Source organism: Eschscholzia californica, unplaced genomic scaffold (genome assembly GCF_041429995.1).
Source record: "Eschscholzia californica isolate CP2 unplaced genomic scaffold, dmEscCali1.0.p SCAF_1, whole genome shotgun sequence".
NCBI classification, from domain to species: Eukaryota; Viridiplantae; Streptophyta; class Magnoliopsida; order Ranunculales; family Papaveraceae; genus Eschscholzia; species Eschscholzia californica.
This window is the reverse complement of record NW_028238198.1, coordinates 76,240,211-76,260,560: the sequence shown is the minus strand read 5'-3', so window position 1 is coordinate 76,260,560 and position 20,350 is coordinate 76,240,211. Positions and strand designations below refer to the sequence as shown.

General features: G+C 35.9%; 2 protein-coding genes across 2 annotated transcripts; both read left to right on the top strand.

The window, feature by feature from the left end:
- Positions 1 to 267: 267 nt before the first annotated feature.
- Positions 268 to 4,220, top strand: LOC147569249 (putative methyltransferase PMT18). Its single transcript, XM_086655727.1, has 6 exons — positions 268 to 669; positions 1,156 to 1,859; positions 1,972 to 2,182; positions 2,319 to 2,616; positions 2,820 to 3,287; positions 3,700 to 4,220. The coding sequence occupies exons 2-6, from the start codon at positions 1,161 to 1,163 to the stop codon at positions 3,938 to 3,940; spliced, it is 1,917 nt and encodes a 638-aa protein (XP_086511853.1). The 5' UTR covers positions 268 to 669; positions 1,156 to 1,160; the 3' UTR covers positions 3,941 to 4,220.
- Positions 4,221 to 5,500: 1,280 nt separating this feature from the next.
- Positions 5,501 to 13,346, top strand: LOC147569248 (uncharacterized). The gene is made up of 10 exons (XM_086655728.1): positions 5,501 to 5,971; positions 6,213 to 6,291; positions 6,414 to 6,508; positions 7,324 to 7,428; positions 7,532 to 7,611; positions 8,545 to 8,635; positions 8,717 to 8,824; positions 9,048 to 9,134; positions 12,657 to 12,725; positions 12,821 to 13,346. The coding sequence occupies exons 1-10, from the start codon at positions 5,744 to 5,746 to the stop codon at positions 12,983 to 12,985; spliced, it is 1,107 nt and encodes a 368-aa protein (XP_086511854.1). The 5' UTR covers positions 5,501 to 5,743; the 3' UTR covers positions 12,986 to 13,346.
- Positions 13,347 to 20,350: the final 7,004 nt, after the last annotated feature.

The following is a 20,350-nucleotide window of genomic DNA, read 5'->3' as shown; positions in this document are numbered from 1 at the left end:
GAAGAAGAGGTCAAATAGAAGAGTGAAAATAAGTTTATTCCGAATACAGTTACAGCCTTACAGGTCGTCACCGGCGAAAGAGTAGGATAAGGAAGGAAACCTAATGAAATGAAGGAAAACGGAAAACAAACAATCAAAGGTCTCGACTCTTGGGGGTCATCTGAAATGTTAGACAAATATGGGGGACAAATTTCAAGTTGATGGCAAATTGGGGGCCAAATTGGAATTAACCTATAGAAAAATTGGTGCTCATAGCTCCAAAGTCCAAAAAATTGGTTAGTTAGAGTTGATTACTATTTATTAATTGGAAGAGAAAAGAAGTTGTTGATGAAGGAGAAAGAGAGCTTTTCAAGGCTGGTCAGTCTCCTTCTATTTCTCTTCTGTTGCCTTCTGTTATAATTTTCTACTTCTCCATCCATCTTTCATTCTTTATTTTAGACTCTCCTTAATCTCATTAACATTTTTCTGGTCTCTCAAAATCTAACATTTTGATCTTCAAAAAAAAAAAAAAATAGTAATCTAACATTTGTCTCCCCAATGATGGGTATTGCCTTTTCTTCCTTTAGAAAGTTCATAAATTGTTCTGAAAAATAGTAGGAAGTTCAAAGGACATTGGTGGTTTCATACCTCATTACTCTAAAATTGATTGTTAGAAGAGATTTGATAAAGGTGAATTATGTTCTCTTATTTGGTTTGTTTTCTTGGATATATCTATGGGTAATGTGTGTCTGTTTTAAGGTTAATTTTGTTTCTTGTTTGTTTAATGTAGTGTTTTTTCCTCATCTTGAATCTTTGTATTATCCAACATCCCTTGGGAGTGTCCATAATATGGGTTGTAGGTGAAGAGTTGCTTAATCATAGGTTATGCATTTTTATACTAGGGAATCCGCGTCAGCCCAGTTAGGTTACAAACCCGTATACCCGACCGAGAGCCCAACAGAGAGAATGTTTGCAATGGGCTGAGCGGGCCGTTACGGAAATGTTCGTTGAACTTTTGTATTCAATTTCATGACTACATCCTTCTTGAGAGTTGATTTCTTCTATAAATCTTCTGATTTAGATTAAGACTAGTTACTATAGTACTAATGGTTAAGGATGAATTTTCTTTTTGAACTTCATCGAAAAATTGTTCTATATCTCCGGAGTTATTTGCAGGACTAATGGCGAAGGACTATAGTGGAGGGTCTCCCAAGCACCATCATTTGGAAGCAAAGAGAAAACGCCTAACTTGGGTCATAGGTGTTAGTTGTCTATGTGTCCTATTCTACGTATTAGGAGCTTGGCAAAACTCACCTTCCAGTATCAGCACCCACTCTGAAGTTTCAAACAATGCCGGATGTGATCTTTCAACACCTAAAGTAACTCATTCCCATGCGACCACAGTCGAAACATCATCATCACCCGATCTTGATTTCGAAGCTCATCATTCAATGCGTATCGATGACACTAGTGTGGCTAAAAAGTTTCCTTCTTGTGACATGTCATATAGTGAATATACTCCATGTCAACACCCAGAAAGATCGAGAAAATTTGAAAGCGCAATGTTGAAATATAGAGAGAGACATTGCCCAAAGAAAGAAGAGCTCTTGCTCTGTTTGATACCTCCACCACCCAAGTATAAGAACCCATTCAAATGGCCACAAAGTAGGGACTATGCTTGGTATGATAATATTCCTCATAAAGAACTTAGTATCGAAAAGGCTATTCAAAATTGGATCCAAGTTGAAGGAGATCGGTTCCGGTTCCCAGGAGGAGGTACTATGTTTCCACGTGGTGCAGATGCTTATATCGATGACATAAACGAGCTCATCCCTCTCACAAGCGGAAAAATCAGAACTGCAATCGATACGGGGTGTGGAGTAAGATTCCTCACATTCTATTACTCTATTTTATCCATTTAGATCTTGTAAGTATTAGAAGACCGTTAATCTTCGGTGCTAACTTTTTTTATCTCGTAATTAATCTTTGAAGGTTGCAAGTTGGGGCGCATATTTATTGAAGAGAGACATTGTAACAATGTCATTTGCACCGAGAGATACACACGAGGCACAAGTTCAATTCGCTTTGGAACGAGGAGTTCCTGCTATGATTGGTATAATGGCAACGCAGAGGATCCCTTACCCAGCAAGAGCTTTTGATATGGCTCATTGCTCGCGTTGTTTGATCCCTTGGCAGCAATATGGTAAGGTCCTTTCTGATTCCTCTTTTTTTGCAAAATAAGGCATAATTAGTACTATACCCGATGAGTAAAATTTTCGGTTAAGTCATAATGAAACTTAAGCTTGTTATTGATTTAGACATAATTTCTTTATTTCTAGATGGGTTATATCTGATTGAAGTAGACAGAGTTCTAAGACCGGGTGGTTATTGGATATTGTCTGGTCCTCCGATCCGTTGGAAGAAATACTGGAAAGGTTGGGAAAGAACGCAAGAAGATCTTAAACAAGAACAAGATGCCATCGAGGATGTTGCTACTCGTCTCTGCTGGAAAAAAGTGGTTGAGAAGAATGACCTTTCTATTTGGCAAAAACCACTCAATCATGTTGAGTGTGTGAAGAGTCGAAAGGTCTATAAAACACCACATATATGCAAAGCAGATGATGCAGATGCTGCCTGGTACTCATCCATGTTTTTAAGCTCTTATTTCTCTGTTTTAGTGGATTCCTACCCAACTTGCACATTTATTAACTTGGCTGTGAGCATAGTTATGAGACTTCCTTTTGTCGATGAGGGACTAATCTCACATGTTATGTTTAATCCGTTTTCTTGATTTACGAACATCTAGTCTGTAACTCTCTATATGCTTTCAATTCTGTTAGGTACAAAAATATGGAAACTTGCATAACACCACTACCGGAGGTAAGCAATGCAGATGAAGTTGCTGGTGGGGCATTAGAGAAATGGCCCGAACGAGCATTTTCCCTTCCTCCTAGAATAAGCAGCAACTCGATTCCAGGAATAACTGCAGAAAAGTTCAGAGAAGACAACGAGTTATGGAAGGATCGTGTGACTCATTATAAGAGGATTATAAGCGCTCTTGCTCAAGGACAATATCGAAACATAATGGATATGAATGCTTACTTAGGAGGATTTGCAGCTGCATTGATTAAATATCCAGTGTGGGTTATGAATGTGGTTCCAGCGAATACTCCTCATGACACTCTAGGTGTGATTTACGAGAGAGGATTCATCGGAACGTATCAGGATTGGTGTGAAGCTTTCTCGACGTACCCAAGAACTTATGATCTCATCCATGCCGCTGGTGTATTCAGTATCTACCAAGACAGGTAATAACATCCACCCATTGATTTTTGTTTCACTTTTTTCTTGACAAACTTGACTTAGGTAGTGTTTTCCAATTCAGATCTGAAATCTGACTCAGCACTCGCGTCAAGTTTCAGACTTTTTCCATTGAGGTTTCTGAGTAGGGGTCTGACTCGGCTAATGAGTACCTTATTGAGCTGATTTCAGCAATCATCCTGACCAACTTGGCTTAGTAGTATTTGAAAATGTACATATCAAGTCCGGGTATCCAATAAGACGTCTAACCCTGAGTCCGTCTGGGGACCCAATAAGATGTTGTGGTTCATCTGATGAGCTGACATGGCATGTACACATCAGCTGCCACCACGTTATATGGTCAAATAATACGTAATCATTTAAGATATGTTAATTTTTTTTTTTTCGGGTGACACGCAGGTGTGACATAACATATATTTTGCTAGAGATGGATAGAATACTAAGACCAGAAGGAACAGTAGTATTCAGAGATACAGTAGAAGTGTTGGTTAAGATACAGACTATAACTGAAGGAATGAGATGGAAGAGTCAGATTATGGATCATGAAAGTGGACCATTCAACCCTGAGAAAATTCTAGTTGCTGTTAAAACTTACTGGACTGGTGATGATAATTCTTCTCAAAAACAACAACACAACTAGGTCACTCTCTTCTATAAGCTCTCTATATATGGTATATAACAATTTCCTGAATTGGGAAATTTTGAAATTTTTGTTTTTTCTAAATTTTATTTTTGTTAAATTAGATTTTATTACATGGAGTAATTTCTTTCTTCAGTCCTAGAATGAACCAATTTTGTTATGTTCTTTCTTCCAAATGTATTTTCTTGATTCTTTGGAACCCTAGTTGTAATAAGAAATGGATAATGGTTTCTTCAAGAGGTAATAAAATACATGAATTAGTGTTCTTTGTTCAAGAAAATACATTTCTAATAGGTAAACCTTTTTAGTTTTTTTTCCTTATGTTTTTCGTAATTTCGAACTATCTTATGTCGGTGAAGATAACATAGTCGACACCTTTGACATAAATCTTGAATTTTGTATCGAAGATTTAATTCTAATAATAAATTTTATAGAAAAGTATCGACAACTTTGGTTGAACCTTGACTTATTGTTGATGCTGAAAACTTTTCGAAGCCCACTTGACACTACAAATGATGAAATGAACTTTATAATAACAAAAGTCTTAGCCAATGGGCCAAAATAGTCTATTGAGCAAGCTAAAATGTCCGACTGGTCACGTCTCCGGGACCAAGATGAATATAGGCCTTCAAAAATAAAAGTAATATGAAAAGAAAATTTTGGTATTGACCCCTTACTTTAATGTTAATGTTAGGATTATGCTCCAATTATTCTTACAGAATTGGTATAAACTCCCACATGGAAGGAAAACATAAATCTCAGTTAAGTTTCTTTATGTGCAAATTGAGACAAAAAGGCCTTTCCTTACTTTTCAATTTACAACTCAAGCACCTCTTCTTCAAGTTCAACAAAAAAAAAAGCACCTCTTCTTCTTTCTTCATTATTAATCACCTGCGGCCCAACACCACCTTCATATACCAAAACCACCTCCACTGCACCTTCACCAACCATTCATGCGAAGAATTAGAATTTTCTCTTATCAACAATAATTGAGGCTCGTTCTAGGTTGATATGCCACTTTCGGGCATTAAGAAGGCTACTTAACAAAATGAAATGAAAAACAAGGGGGTTCTTATATATTTTGTGATCGAAGCTCGACAATTTCAAGTTCAAATGAAGAACCTTGTCATTCTCAGTTACTCTTTTCATGATTGCAGTCAAGTCAGTCTTTAATTGGTGCCAATTGGAAGCCTCTCATGGGCAGCCCATTTCCTTTTAGTCATCATCTTCCCTGCTACTCCTCCTATCTTGTTGTTAAAACAGATTTATCGATACCATTCATAATCTTTAAAAACTACTATTTCAAACAAAACCTCAATTCCTACTCTTTCTTTGTTAGGTTGATGTTCGCAAATTGGTATTGTGGATGTCATTCTCTTTAACTATAAATAGATACTACTAAAAAAAACATTTCATCATGATTCACATGTGCGATTTGCACATAAAAAACTTAACTGAGATTTAAGGATTTCTGTCCACGTTGGAATCTCTACCAGTCCTCATAAAAAAAGAACGAGGGTGTAATCTAAATATTGACACTAAAGTGGTGTCAATACAAAAACCCAACAATATAAAAGAAAAGTAGGAAGAGAGAGAAAGTTGCGTGTCGAAGCATGAGGTGATCCAGATTTCAGAATATATCAACGAGAGAGAAAAGAAAGAAAAACACTCCTTCCCTTCATCTCTTCTCTTCTCTTCCTAGGGAAATACTACAAAGTATGAGAAAGAGTTTAGAGAGAGAAAGAGTTTAGAGAGAGAGAGAAAGAGTGATTATAGATAGTCCCTATTAGGAAGAAGAAGACGATGGGGGATTCAAATTCAGATAAGAAGATTGCGGAAGAAGTCTATGGAGTAATTGAGTTAGCCAAGGAGTTACAAGACTCTGCTTCATCCTTTATCTCTAGGTTTTCTCATGAAGATCAATCCCTCCGTCAACGAGCTGCCGCTCTTGATTCCAATATCGTCAAGCTTCGTTCTTCAATTCATTCGGATGTTAAAAGAGGTGTTCTAGATCGCAAAATTGCTGAAAAGGTATCAAATTTTTTGCAACTATAGAAAATTTTTATTCCTTTCTTGTCGATTTCTTCAAATTGAACATTATCTTGTCTCAATTTCATCTTTTGTGTTGGACTTTTTAGTTTATTTTAGGGTTTCTGTTCATTATAGATTTTCTTATCTTACTCTGTTAATTAACTTTTGTGATGATTGCTGGTGATTTGAATTCAATTTGTGCTTTTAATTGATCATTTTTGGGTTTTGATTGATACTTTAGCTGGAGGAAGAATTGTTCAGGGCGAGATGTACTTTGCGTGATGGAGACGCAGCTTCATTTCTTCCTGTCAAACCTCATGGTAATCACTTTTCTATAGCTCTTTTAGTTTCCTTTATAACATTAATGGTTGTAAAAATTGAAATTTAGGGCACATTCTTCTTTACTTAATGATACTTATTATTGAGTTTCATTTGGTAACAGGTGGGTTCCTGAAGATGTTTCTCGGTCCCATTAGTGTACGCGCAACCAGGAAAGATGTTCAGTTGAAAATCAAAGAGGAATACAACAGCTACAAAGTATGCCTCTTTACTACCTAAAACCATACCTTTTTCCCTTCGTTAAGTTTAAGATGTTCCTTACTTCCTTGTGTCTAGGAAGTGACATTTAGAAGTAGATCTTTCTCTGCTATTCTGAATTTAAAGGATACCCGTAAGAAATCACACATATTTTAGTGCGATTGTATTCGTATAACAAAATTTTTGGCATAGTTAATGCTGATCAATGCATGCTTCAGTGACAACGTTTATTACAACTTCATAGCATTAACCAAATGATGGAACCCGTGAACATATTTCCGCAATGAGTGCTTAAGAGATGAGAAGGCAAAATGGTTTTGTCGTGATTTATACAGGTCAGGGAGTTTGGAATAGAATGTTGTAAATTATAATTGAATAGTGGAAAAACTGTTCTATATCGTCATTTAATTTCAATCTATAATATCGAAATGTTTGCATGCCGAGTCTCATCTCTTAAGTACTGATGGCCGAAAAAGTATTGCTCTTGTTTGGTGTCTTTTAATATATTTGAATGTGGGATATAGCCTAGAATTGATATGGAGCTTTTACGGAAAGAAAATGGTATGTTTATGACATTATGTTTGCATTGTGAACTGTAGTCGTATGTTGTCTTATCCTACAATAAATTGAGTATTTTATGATGAATTACGACTATCCTTTAGCGCGTACTTTCCTTTAAAACAATATGTTTTATACCACAAATTAGTACTATTATTGTAGTATGTGTTGACAGTTCTTTTTTATTTCTATTTCAATTTCATGCTTTTTAAATTACGGGAGTTATATAAACTAATAGTACCACTCTCATGAGCCAGGATAGAACAGCAATTCTGTTTCTTCTTTTCCCGTCAGTTTTACTACTTCTAAGATCATGGGTCTGGGAAGGGTGCCTGCCGACGTTACCAGTCCAGATGTACCAGGTATCTGATGTGTGCAAATGTGGCTATTCCAATAGATATTCATTTGACTTGGTAATTCATGTAATATTATACTGATTAGGTTAATCAATACCATCTCTTTCAGGCCTGGCTATTGTTTCTCTATACAAGTTTGGCTTTGCGAGAGAATGTGTTGAGAGCGAATGGCAGTGATATTCGTTCATGGTAATTGATCCAGGTCTGAAAGCCTGAAAATTTTCTGGGAACTGGTTTGCACTTTGAAGGCTGCACTGGCAGTGGGTTTTCTACCTTGTGGACTTATGTGGCCAGGTCTTAACATCCATTTGACAGCATACTTCTTGAGTGCCCATATTAATTATCGTATCATCACATCAGTTCATACTCTTATTATGTGGAGCATTTGCCCGTAAACAGCAGCAATTAATGGAATCAATTAAGAAGGACTGTCTACCCCATCGAGAAAGGTCATTTCTTCTGAAATTCGCTGCAAGAGAAACGTTAGCCGGTGAAAACGGGTCCTCTTTACCTCCTGCCACACAGTCCGAACATATTAAAACCCTGCCATTGCAGCCTTCAAATTCTTAAGCGATTATCCTCAAGACCAAGCTTCTGAGTTTTAATCTTTTTATTCTATTGAACTTGCCTTGACACTCATGAAAGGATTACGCTTGAGTGCTTTAGTATCTCTTCGTGTGCCTTTCATTTTCTGTTAAAGACATGCTATCAGTTTTTTCGTTCAAGGGTATCGTACCATCGTTCATAATGGTTTTCATGAATTTGAATGTAGCATGGATCATTCGAGTGACAAGATTCGCCCTTTTCACAGAAATCACAAGTGTGTTTTGTATATTGTTTAATATTTGTAAGCTGGACTTCAAGCCCCCTCAATTCAGCCCTTAAAACGACTATTCTAAACATTTTCAACGTAAGTAGCTATGGAGGATACCCCCGAAGATCAAATTTTGATTTCAAGATCGTCTAGCACTCTACTATGCTTGCAGATATTTCACATTTTTTTATACTAGCACGATATACACCACCTTTAGTATTATATCATGCGCCTGTACTCGTTTGAATTAAATTTGACTCATTTTGAAAGTTTTAAGGACTTCTTAGTTTCTTAAATATGCGTTTCAGGTGGATATTCCATCACTACTGTGCTATGCTGATGGCACTTGTCAGTCTCACATGGGAGATTAAAGGCCAACCTGATTGTGCGCACAAGCAGGTCACTGTTTAACCATAATGAACTGGTCAGTTTTGTGTTTTTTCTCGATTGTCACTCCTGATCCTTTTACATAGTAAGCAGAGAGGTGTTCATTTGTTCCTCCAATGGGCTATTATGCAAGGAGTTGCGATGCTTCTACAAAATCGATATCAACGGCAAAGACTGTATACCCGTATTGCATTGGGAAAGGTGACACTTATGATTATTATTTGATATATTCAAGTACCTTGTTCATTCGGTCATTTCTCCACATGAGTTATTGACCAATCGTGATTTTATACTTTGTAATGTAATTTCAATAATAGTGGTCTCTCGGTGAATTGTTGAAATAGACATATTTGTCTATAATACCTTACGACTCCTAATTCATCTATTTATATATAGTCTTTATTTACTTCCTCGCTTTTTGCAGGCAAAAAGAATGGATGTGGTATGGGGAGAAACTGCTGGTGTAGAAGGTCAACTATGGTTGCTATGTCCCATACTATTTGTTCTACAGGTAATTCAAGTATTCTCGATACTGAATAGTTTATAAGTCCACATATAATTAGTTATTACTCGTGCAGACAAAATATTTTCTTTGTCCGCCTGTCTCTTGCAATAAGCCTAAAGGTCGTTATTTACCTAATATTAGCGTCTATAGATAAACTCAAAATGTTGCATAAGATATGCTTATGTGGAAATAAAATAAGACCAATTGAACATTGAGATTGTGAGATTACCGATGTAATGTCAATACCCCTGTTTAGGTTTTGCCATGTAAGATAATTTATGTACTCATTCATGTCACTCGCTTAGTCCTGCTACTCATACTAACTAGCTTAATACTAGCCCTTGTATTTCATCTTGTATGCTTGAACGTATTGTGTTAGGACGATGAAATATCAAGTTAGGTCGATCGTTTGCATAATGTACAATGGTTATTCCAAAATTAAAGAAGTTATGTAAGTACCAAGTGAAGGACCAAATACCTAAGAAAAGGAACTCCATATTATACCACCTTATTCCCGTTTCGGTTTTACCCATACAGACACATCATACCAGTTTCGGATATCTGAAATCTGTACAAGAGGTGTAAAGATACTTTTGTTGCTCAAACATGAGGTGGTAACATTAGGGGATAAGATGGCATGATGAGTACGGTGGCATCCATATAGGTGTAGGTGGCAACATATAAGAGCAATGAGTTTGAGGTGTCACATGTGAGTACTCATTTGAATAAGACACCTCATTATGTTGAGGTGTCCATTTCATTTGAGGTGTCCTCAAATGAGACTCCCATATGACAAATGTCAACCCCATAAGAGACATCCTAAATGTACAATGACACCTCAATGGTGAGGTGTCAAAATAATCTCCATTCTTTACACTTTAAAAGATGATGTTCAAACCATCCCATCCCATTCCATCTTCTTCCGTCTTCATAAACCAACAACAAGAGAGAAAGAGAGAGTGTTAGAGAGAAAGTACAGTTTCTTCTAACTCTTACTTTCTTTTGAAGTAAGAAAGAGTTCATAGTATTTCTCCTAGTATAAAAGAGAAGTTGTTCATAATTGTTCTCTCCTTGTTTAGAGAAAAGAAGTTGTAATTCATTTCTTAAGTGAATCCATCTACAAATTGCTCATCTTTGTGTGATTTTCGACTTGACTTTAGTTGCATATAGGTGTCTAAGACTCACGACCTTCACACCATTATCATACCCTGAGAAAATACATCTTCTGGATTTCAAATCTAGATTTGATGTTTCTTAGGTGTTGTACATCACGTAAACCGGACTTCCAAACCAAGGAATGAAACTTCGTCTGGAAGTTTCGGTCGGTCCAAAAGTAGAAACGTTTCGTGGAAATGTTTCGGTCAGTGTGGAAGTTTTACAATTTACGGAAACGATAGAAATATGTTGCAATTGAATTATTTATTGAAAATAAGACTTACAAAAAACATTTGTTACAAGGAGATGATGCAAGGGGCAAAAATGAAAAAAAAAATGATAGACTTTGTGACAAAATTTGTTAATTTGAGGGCTAATCTGCAATAACACAATTTTTTGGGGGGGCCTAAATTTAATTATTTGTTACAAATAACACCCAAAAGATAATAATGTTGCTGTGGGGGTAAATAATAGGGCTGATTTGCAATTTTATTGTCATTGGAGGGGGTTAACTTTAACAAAAGCAAATTCATAGGGGTGATAACCAATAACCTCAAGAAACCCTAATAATAACATAGCCCACAAATCCCAGCTGACAAGTCCTTCTTCTCTTTCTCTCTCTAGGGTTTCTTGATTTTAAGGAAATAATGGATATATATACAAAAAAAAATGAAGAAGATAGAGATGAAGGTAAATATGATCTGATTTTGGCTTGTTAAGTTAGGGTTTCTGTAGATCCATCGTTTTCTTCCAGATCTGGATAAAATAGCTCGAAATTTCGCATGATTTTCGCCGAAATCATGCACGAAACTTCTGTAAGTGATGTTTCGTTGCACTGGTTTGAAAAACCGAAATATTTCAGTCGTTTCGATTTTTCATTCCTTGTTCCAAACACATGTAAGCGAGAATAATCAGCTGGTTTACCTGTCCACATTTTCATTGGCGTCCTTAGATCAGTTGCTGTTGATGGGTACCGATTGATCACATATCATGCGGTCTTAACTGCTTCCACCCAAAATGACTTGGCCATTCCTGCAGCTCTCAACATTGCTCTTGTTCTTTCCAACAAGGTTCTCTTCATCTGCTTGCTACTCCATTTTGTTGTACAGAGTTCGCCATTGTGGATTGTCTTTTGATGCCTTCTTTTTGACAAAAACTATCAAACTCCATACCAGTATATTCTCTTCAATTGTCTGACCTTAGACGCTTGATGGATGCCAGCACACCCATATGTTGCCTCCTACACCTATATGGATGCCACCACACCCATATGTTGCCTCCTACACCTATATGGATGCCACCACACCTCATATATACCTTGTCCCCTAATGTTACCACCTCATGCGCTGACCAAAAAAAAAAAAAAGAAAAAAAACTGTTACAAGAGGTCGTGAGTCTTAGACACCTAATTGCAACTAAAGCCGAATCGAAATCACACAAAGATTGAGCAATTTGTAGATGGATTCACTTGAGAAATGAATCACAACTTCTTCTCTCTAAATAAGGAGTGAAAAATTATGAACAACCTCTCTTATACTAGGAGTATTTCTATGAACCCTTTCTTACTTCAAAAGAAAATACAAGTTAGAAGAAACTATACTTTCTCTCTAACACTCTTTCTCTACTTTCTCTCTAACACTCTCTCTTTCTTTCTCTTGTTGTTGGTTTATGACGATAGAAGAAGATGGGATGGTTTGAACATCATCACTTCTCCCCTTTTATGGTGTAGAGAATGGAGATTATGTTGACCCCTCACGGGTGTCATTGTACATTCAAGATGTCTCTTTATGGGGTTGGCATTTGTCATATGGGAGTCTCATTTGAGGACACCTCAAATGAAATGGACATCTCAACATAATGAGGTGTCTTATTCAAATGAATACTCACATGAGAGGAAGCCACCTCAAACTTATTGCTCCCATATGTTGCCACCTACACCTATATGGATGCCACCTCATGTTTGAGCAACAAAAGTATCTTTACACCTCTTGTACATTCATTTTCAACGAACTCTTGTAAGTGTCCGCGTTACATCGGAAATTTCGAGATCTTTGACACACATTTTAGGGTAGTAAATTTAGAGTGGGTGGTTAATTAGTAATAGTGGGTGACTCATTTTGTGTATGTGGTCTTATGGTAGTTGTTTTGTTTTTCTTCCTTCTATTTAAACTAAAATTTCTGTAATGTAAAAAAGGAAAAGCGAAAATGAATCAAGTTGTGATTTATTCTAGCCCTAAATAGAATTTTATTTGCGAACTTGTTTCACTGCTTTGATTGGGACCTATCAATATAACATGGTGAGACCAGTTTGTGATTAATAGCGAACCAAATAACACTTACATTTGTTTGACGTTTTTGTTCCTTTACTTTCAGGGTTTTGAAGCATATGTTGGATTGCTATTACTTAAAATTGCACTGGTTGGTCTTACCTCTGAGTGGCAGGTAAGAAGGAGTTCCGCATATTCTAGAAGAATCTTAAACTGCATCTTTCTGTTCATACTGGAAAAGTGATCGGTGTTCTGTTCGAGTCATGACAGGTAATGGTGTCTGGGATGCTTTTGGTGTTAATGGCTGTTGGGAATTTCGCAAACACAGTACAAACCTTAATGTCAAAATCTAGGGTTAAGGCAAAAATAAAGAAAAGCAAGAGCAAACCAGAACTAGCGGGCTCGTCGGCTACTCAGGATTCCAGATCAAGTTGATAGTCATAATTCAGAAAGCTAACAAAAAAATGTTGATCCTCTGTTGCTTGACTTCATAGCTTCTGAGTTTCTTTCCAGGTTTGTTTTTTCAACTTGATATCTCCTCCATTATCTGTGTCAACATGGAAAGTGAAAAACTTGAGAAACAAATAGTTGTTGGTCTGTTACAATTCAGGTTTCGCTGCCACTTTTCCGTTCCTTTTATGTAGAATTCCCTGTTAATGGTTGTTCTCTTTGAATATAGTTTTGGCTAGAGCTTCCATTTTAGGTGTATATAAGATATGACTTTCAATGTTCGGAATCTTCATGAACTATGTATTTGTTTCTTTTGAGTTATTTCATTATGTAGTTTGTGGACTCAGCCGGAGATGATCCAGATGCTGATTTTTGTTTTGTTACTAGGTTTTGTCATAATCTTAATCAAAGTAGCATGCTTTTATTAAAACTTCATGTTTTACGAAGCAACTACTCTGTTTTATCAAAATCCAATAATGAGCTGAAAAATGTCTCATTGTGGAGCTGTGTTCAGAAGCCATCCATAGCTTAATACGGGCAAAACATCTCAATGACGTACGTGCTGCCACTCAAACTAAGCTCGAGTTTTTTTTTTGTTGATAGAACTAAGCTCGAGTTGATAAATAGCATGAGAAAAATAAACTGTTTGGTAGATTTTCATGGAATGATCAGAATGTTGTCGTATTTAATATCATATATCATGTGAAGATGATGGATAGCTACCATTGGACTGAGACGTCATATACCAAGTCCCACCATACAAAATAATTTCATAATAATGGAGGAAGAAGTATTAACAAGGGTGGGTTCTTTGTCAAACATTAAGGGAATCCACCAATTATATTGGGCAGCACTTATTTTAGTTAAGGGCAGTTGGTAATGTGTGCCTGCCTGCAGAAAATTATTGGCCAAAATAGTCAAACACCCAAATTTAGAATTGGTTGTTGGTGTTGTTTCTGTTGGCTGTTCTCTTAATTTGTAGGGTTTAGAATATTAGTATTAGATCAAAGTTAGGTGAGGGAGGTTTTTATGACAAGTTTGGTTTCTAGGAAAACTCAAAATATTGTCATATAATCATTGAAAATTTACTTTATTAAGAGTGGTTAAGGGCTTTATATCCTGGGTGCCCAACATCAAAAGTTAAAAGGTACTTGGGTAAGATTAGAGAAGAGTCTTTCAACCAAAAAAAAATGATTAGAGAAGCGAACAACCTTAACGGAACACGTACTACTGAAACCTAAAACCAAATGGGTCATTTCCGAAATGGCTTCTGCTTTATGATCGGTTTATGTAAAGTACTTGAACGACCATTTTTACTAAAATTTAAACAGATAAATTCCATTCATTAGCTATTTCATTGGTTCAAGCCAATCTTTGCAACTGCGAACTAGAAGAGGATCCTCAAACACCCCCAAACTAGATCAGGTCTTCTCTTTATTTTCCTAATTCACCAGGTTATGGCGACAGTAGGTATGCAACTTCGAACTAGATGATAACGCTTTCAAAATCCTCAATTAATTTGGAGGAAATGACCCATTTTGAAATGAACGTTAGTAAAAAAAAATTAAATTAGTTGTTAAAGTTGACTAACGAAATTTTGGTCTTGAAACTATTTCGAAATTTTGAACAAATACGAAAGCAAGCTTTCATAATTTTTGGGGGATAGATTCGAGTTAATCTGTTATATCTACATGAAGAAAACGTATCAATGTCTAAATATACTGTTACAAATATAGCGGAATGATTTGTTCGTGTTACGGTTATAATGATATAATAATAAAACAAAAATAGTAAGAGTACTTGTAAAAAGTATAATGACAAGAAACTTTGGTGAATATGACAAATTGACAATTATAAAAATGTTCTAACTTATCATTTGAACAGTAATCCAATAAAAAGAACTTCTAAAATAATTATAAACATATTGTAATAAGTAATATGAAGCACTTAATCAACATCTGCGTATACCTTTAAAGCACAAATAACTTACCAACCATTCTATTGTGTGTTAACAAAGGCACAAAATTAAATTAAAATATGAAAAGCACAAACACTACTAATTTCTAGATTATCATTCCAAATCTTTTTCTTTATTTTGTTTCACTAACAAAGCACAAACAAACTGCACAAATATTTTTTTAGTTTTTTTTTAGTTAGTGGTGCCATTTGGCATTTGCACTGCCACAACCCAACCTCATTTTCTAATTGTGATGTTTTTTTAAGAATTTTGGAAACTTAAGGAAGAAGGAGAAATCATTCTCAGTGGGATTAAGAAGTCATGTTCTCTTTCAATTTTTGAAAAATCGAATACGATCTACATTTGTCGTTACAGGGTATTGATACATGATGGAGATGTGATAAGCACGATAAGTACTTAAGTTAGTCCAACGACATGAAACAAATCTAAAGCCCGACAAACTTATTACATTATTTATATTTTAAATAACTTAAATCAATAACCATAGATTTCACTTCTTATAGGAATCGAATTTGAAATTTTTAGAGTTTATGTCAACACTATCAACCACTTGGACAACCTGTGTTGACGCAATGATGTTCTCTTACAATTTTTCTTTTTCTTCTCTTGTAATATAGTAGCAACAAAAAGGTGGGAAAGGATCTTTCGTTTTCAAGCTCTGTTAAATATTTCGCAACAAAAAAGAAACACTAATAAATATTATGGGATAAAAGAAATATTGTTGTATATTAAACTTAAGTTGGTGGATATACTTTTATTTCTTTCTTTTTAACAATAGAATAAATTATTTCCTACTTTAATCATGGAGATAAGAACTGTCGAGTTGGTGTTCGTGAACCGGATGGACCCGGTCCCATGCACCATCGTACACTAGTCCCTTGTCCCTTACATATGTAAAAGAACATACAAAAGTAGGTTTAGTAATTTTTTCAACAAAAAAAGAAAGTAGTAATTTGACTTTGTGGTACAATATATACATCTATTATATAAAACGGAATGATATTTTATTATTTTTTGAGTTCGATCATAGATTTATTTTTGGATATTCGCGTCCGTTCAATCTTCATCTGATCTTTTTAAATATAATGACCCAATTCCAACTTTGTTAATCCTAAATGGCGTAGAAATGAGTTTTGCGACACATAAACATCCCGATATATGTCGCTCTGATATACATGCACCACTAAGACATAGTTGGCTGCATCATATTATCTTGAAAGTGTTAGCAAGAAAAAGACTTAAGCTTTCGTAGGACGTTGTGGACACTTTATATATATATATATATATATATATATATCTCAAGAATCATTACATTTATATTTACAAGCAAACAAATATTTAGAAAAATGCTATAAGGGCAGAATTGGTACATGTGATAAAAACTGGGGGACAAAAGGAACTACCGGACACAATTAGGAGTCAAAAAGAATTGTCGGACACATATGGGACCAAAACGGCGAATTGGTCACAAATTGGGGGCCAAAACGGAATTAACCCTTAATTATATGGTCAAACTCAGTCAGAAAGTTTTGCTTGTTGGACTAGTCTGGCCCGACTACCATGATGTTCAACGACAAAAGATGATCGATTCGTTCGCCTGATGAAATTAGAGCGTCGTACTACTTGTGATGGTTTGATTCTCGCCCCTGCCCATAAATGTTCCAACCTAATTAAGAAAAAAATTAGTCTGTTTTCTCGTTTACCAATTCCCCCATATTTCTTTTTAATATTTTCAATTTTCATTTTGTAGTCTCAATCTTCGTCCTTTTTCATCTTCAATATTCGTCTTCTATCTCTACTCTGTCACCGTCACGCCTCTCACTCTTCCCCGTTGTCTCTTTGTTCTCTCCTTCCCTCTTATTTTTCATTGTGAAATCGCAAATGTGATTTTAGTGAAATTAAAACACTGTTTGAGATTTCAATAAAATGAAAACATCATACGAGATTTTTTTTTCTGAACTCCATATGGTGTTTCAGTGAGTTTGAGATTCCAGTTCATTGAAACCCTAGATAAGTTCCATAACTACTGACACTCCAGCTAGATTTTCAAACTCATTAACACCCCACTTGATTCTTCAACCTTACTGTCGTTAACATTTTCTTTTAGGACATTTACGGTGGAGTATTAAACTATTAAATAATTATTAATAAAGGTCTTCCATATGATAAAATACGAGAGATGAAGAAGAGAAAGGAAAGGAAAGGAAAGGAAAGGAAGAACCCAACGAAAAAGTATCATTTCAACAAAAAAAAATACTACTCCATCAACTTTCATCGTGGTAAAAAGGACTAAAATAAAAGTTGGTCAAATGTAGTGACTCACACAAGCTAATTAGTGACATATTGAGGGCTAAGTTGGAATCATCTCAAAATTTATTACCAATTTACTACCCCTTGTCTTTACAGGTAATACTACTCCTTTTACTTATCCATTTCATCGGGTATATTCTTTACTATTTCCCATTTTGCTGCTTAGCTGTCTCTCACCTAATCCTACAACATAATCTTATCCGTAGAATTCTTGACCTAAAAAACAAACACTACCATCCTAAGGCAATTAATTACGCCAAGTCAAAATTACTCAATTTACGATTTCACCCTTTGTCGCACAAACAAAATGAACGTCTGTAGTTTTGTTGTCAGACGATTTTTAAAACTTTGCCGAGTTTTTGACGATCAATAGCTGTAAAACCAATAAACCCCAGGGTGGTTCTATAAGCGCCCTTATTATCGTCCTTTACGCCCCCTCCCCCCCCCCCCCCCCGCCCCCCTCACAAAATAGGTGTCCGACAGTTCGATTTGACCTCCAAAGACTCTTTGTAGGAGTGGGATTTTAGCCTGCGACCTAATACCCGCCCACGCTGGAACAATGACGAGGTCAGAAAATTTTCTTAACGGGGGCACTTTTTACTAATAAATATAAATAAATTTTTTTTATAACAAAAACATTATATTGATAAACTCGTAATATATTAAATCATTGCCGTCTAAAGTTACTTTCGGCGAGTTTAAAACATTGCATACACCTTCATATCAATAATATCAAGGACACACTTCAAAATAAGTGAGTAAGTTATTAGTTATTCATTTGTTTTCTATTCGAGTGGTAAATCCATAAAATAGTGAAAATTAAGGTATCTGAAAAAATACCATAAAATGCCACCATCATTTGAGGTTCTTTTGCCAAACATAGTATTTTATTATATTATCGTTCAAGAGATGCGAGATATTTTAGATTCTCATATTTTTGTCATAATTATTTAATATGTCAAATTTGAATGTCAGAGATCTTTCGATATTTTTACTTTTATATTTTTGAGACTTAAAAGTAAATAATGATGGAAACCCTTCAGTTGGATGATATCCTGCATAGGAGGGTTAAAGTTTATACCTCATTGTATCAGGAAAAATACAATAATAAGCGAAATTCGTTTCAAAAGAAAATTGAGATAAATTATTATGTTTGTCGAATTGTGTAAGAAAAGAAGCAACTTTTGCTTAGGAAGGAAAATATTGAAATAATTGTTTTCAGCATATTGATTAACATGATAGAAGGTACTCCATAAGGAAAAAGTTCATGCATTGACATTACAAATACGAGTTTGAGCTTTGAATTTACTAAAGTTGGACAACAAAGTTAACTAAGTTTGAACTTTAAAGGCAAAAGTTTTTGAGTTTGGATGAGGGGTGAGGTTTTCTCATTTTGGGATGTGATGTGCCCCCACATGCCCCTTACTAGCCTCGCCCTTGCGTTTGAAGGCCCCGTGGACGTCGGTGACTGAGACGGTCAAAACCCACCCTCCCGATAGATGTTTAGCGGACAAACACTGTCAAAGGGGCCTAATCTGTGTACCATCCGAGTCCGTCCATTTAGGCTGTCCATTTACTCGTTCGCAATAACCACCCATAATAAATATGAATCATTTAATGTTTAGAGTAAGATGGTAGTGTTAGATTATTATATTAGGATATGGCATATAACTCTCGAAATCAGAAGAAGTCCAACATTTTCTTTCCTCTTCTCTTCGACTCTCTTGCACTCACGCCTCTCCCGATTCTCAACGGCTAAACCCTAACCCTTAATCATGCTTTCCTTTCTTTTTGATTTTTCTCTGAGAAACTTCAATCTAATTGACGATTTCTTATCTCGGTGTTTTTTATTTTGTTATAATTAGTTACTAAGTTAATAAACTCGATGACTTTTTTTTACAAATTACGATGTATACCCGGTGCCTGACCGACCGGTGTACAAAAACACACGAACGAACATTTTCCAGAGAAAACCGAAATGCCTGTCCGTTTTGTCTGGTTGTTCGAACGAACAAGTTTGAGTTGCGTTTGTTCCGCCCGAACTTGATGGGTAGTCGTCAATGGACCGATCGGCCCGTCCGGACCGATTCCCGCCCCTACCCTTTGGGGGCCAAAATAAAATTAATTCTAAAAAACTTTTAGAACATTAAAGCCATCTCATCTATCCCTTTGTCATCCATTTCGTCATCTCTCTCGCTACTTTATCATTTTCCCAAGCGAAGGTCGTCAGTCTGTCAAATTTTTCAACGACTTTCAAACTTTAAAAATAATGTTTATTCTTATTTCTCTCTCTTTTTCCTTCTTTTTCTACCTTCTTCTTCTTCTTCATTCTCTCTTCTCTTTCTCTTTATATGCTTTGGCGAAGGGGATGATCCCCTTCGTCGGAGCTCTGTTTTTCAGATGAAACCAAAATTATGGCGAGGGGACTCCTCCCGTTCGCCCGAACATAGAGAGAGAGAGAGAGAGAGAGAGAGAGAGAGAGAGAGAGAGAGAGAGAGAGAGAGAGAGAGTATATAGAGATAAGAAAGAAGAAAGATGAGGGAGGGAAGAAAAAGTAAGAAATGAGGGAGGGAAGAAAAAGTAAGAAATAATTTTTGTAAAGTTTTGAAGGACGTCGGGGTTGGTTGGTGACCTTCGCCGAAAAATATGATAAGGTGGCGATAGAGATGAAGTGGAGGAAAGAGGCGATGAAATAGATGATCGGGGATAAATGTGGTGTCTTTATTGTTTTGAAAGTTTTTGAAAACTAATTTCATTTTGACTCCTTAGGATACTTTGGAGCGCCCAAAGCATTAACAGATGCCGCCCATAGTAACTTTTTTTTTTTGTTCTGCTTTTCTTCCCCAAATTGGAACGACAAAATTCATGAAGATTGTAAAAAATTGTTTCTCTCTCTCTCTCTCTCTCTATCTAGATTTTCTCTCTCTAAAAAAATCTCTAGTAGTAGTATTTTGTTGGGACGTCGTCCTCTTCTCCAAATTTATCCTCTACGCCTTCTTTCTCAACTCAAAATCGCCGCTTCGTATCCAACACACGCCATAAAATTTCTTCCCCTTTCTCTC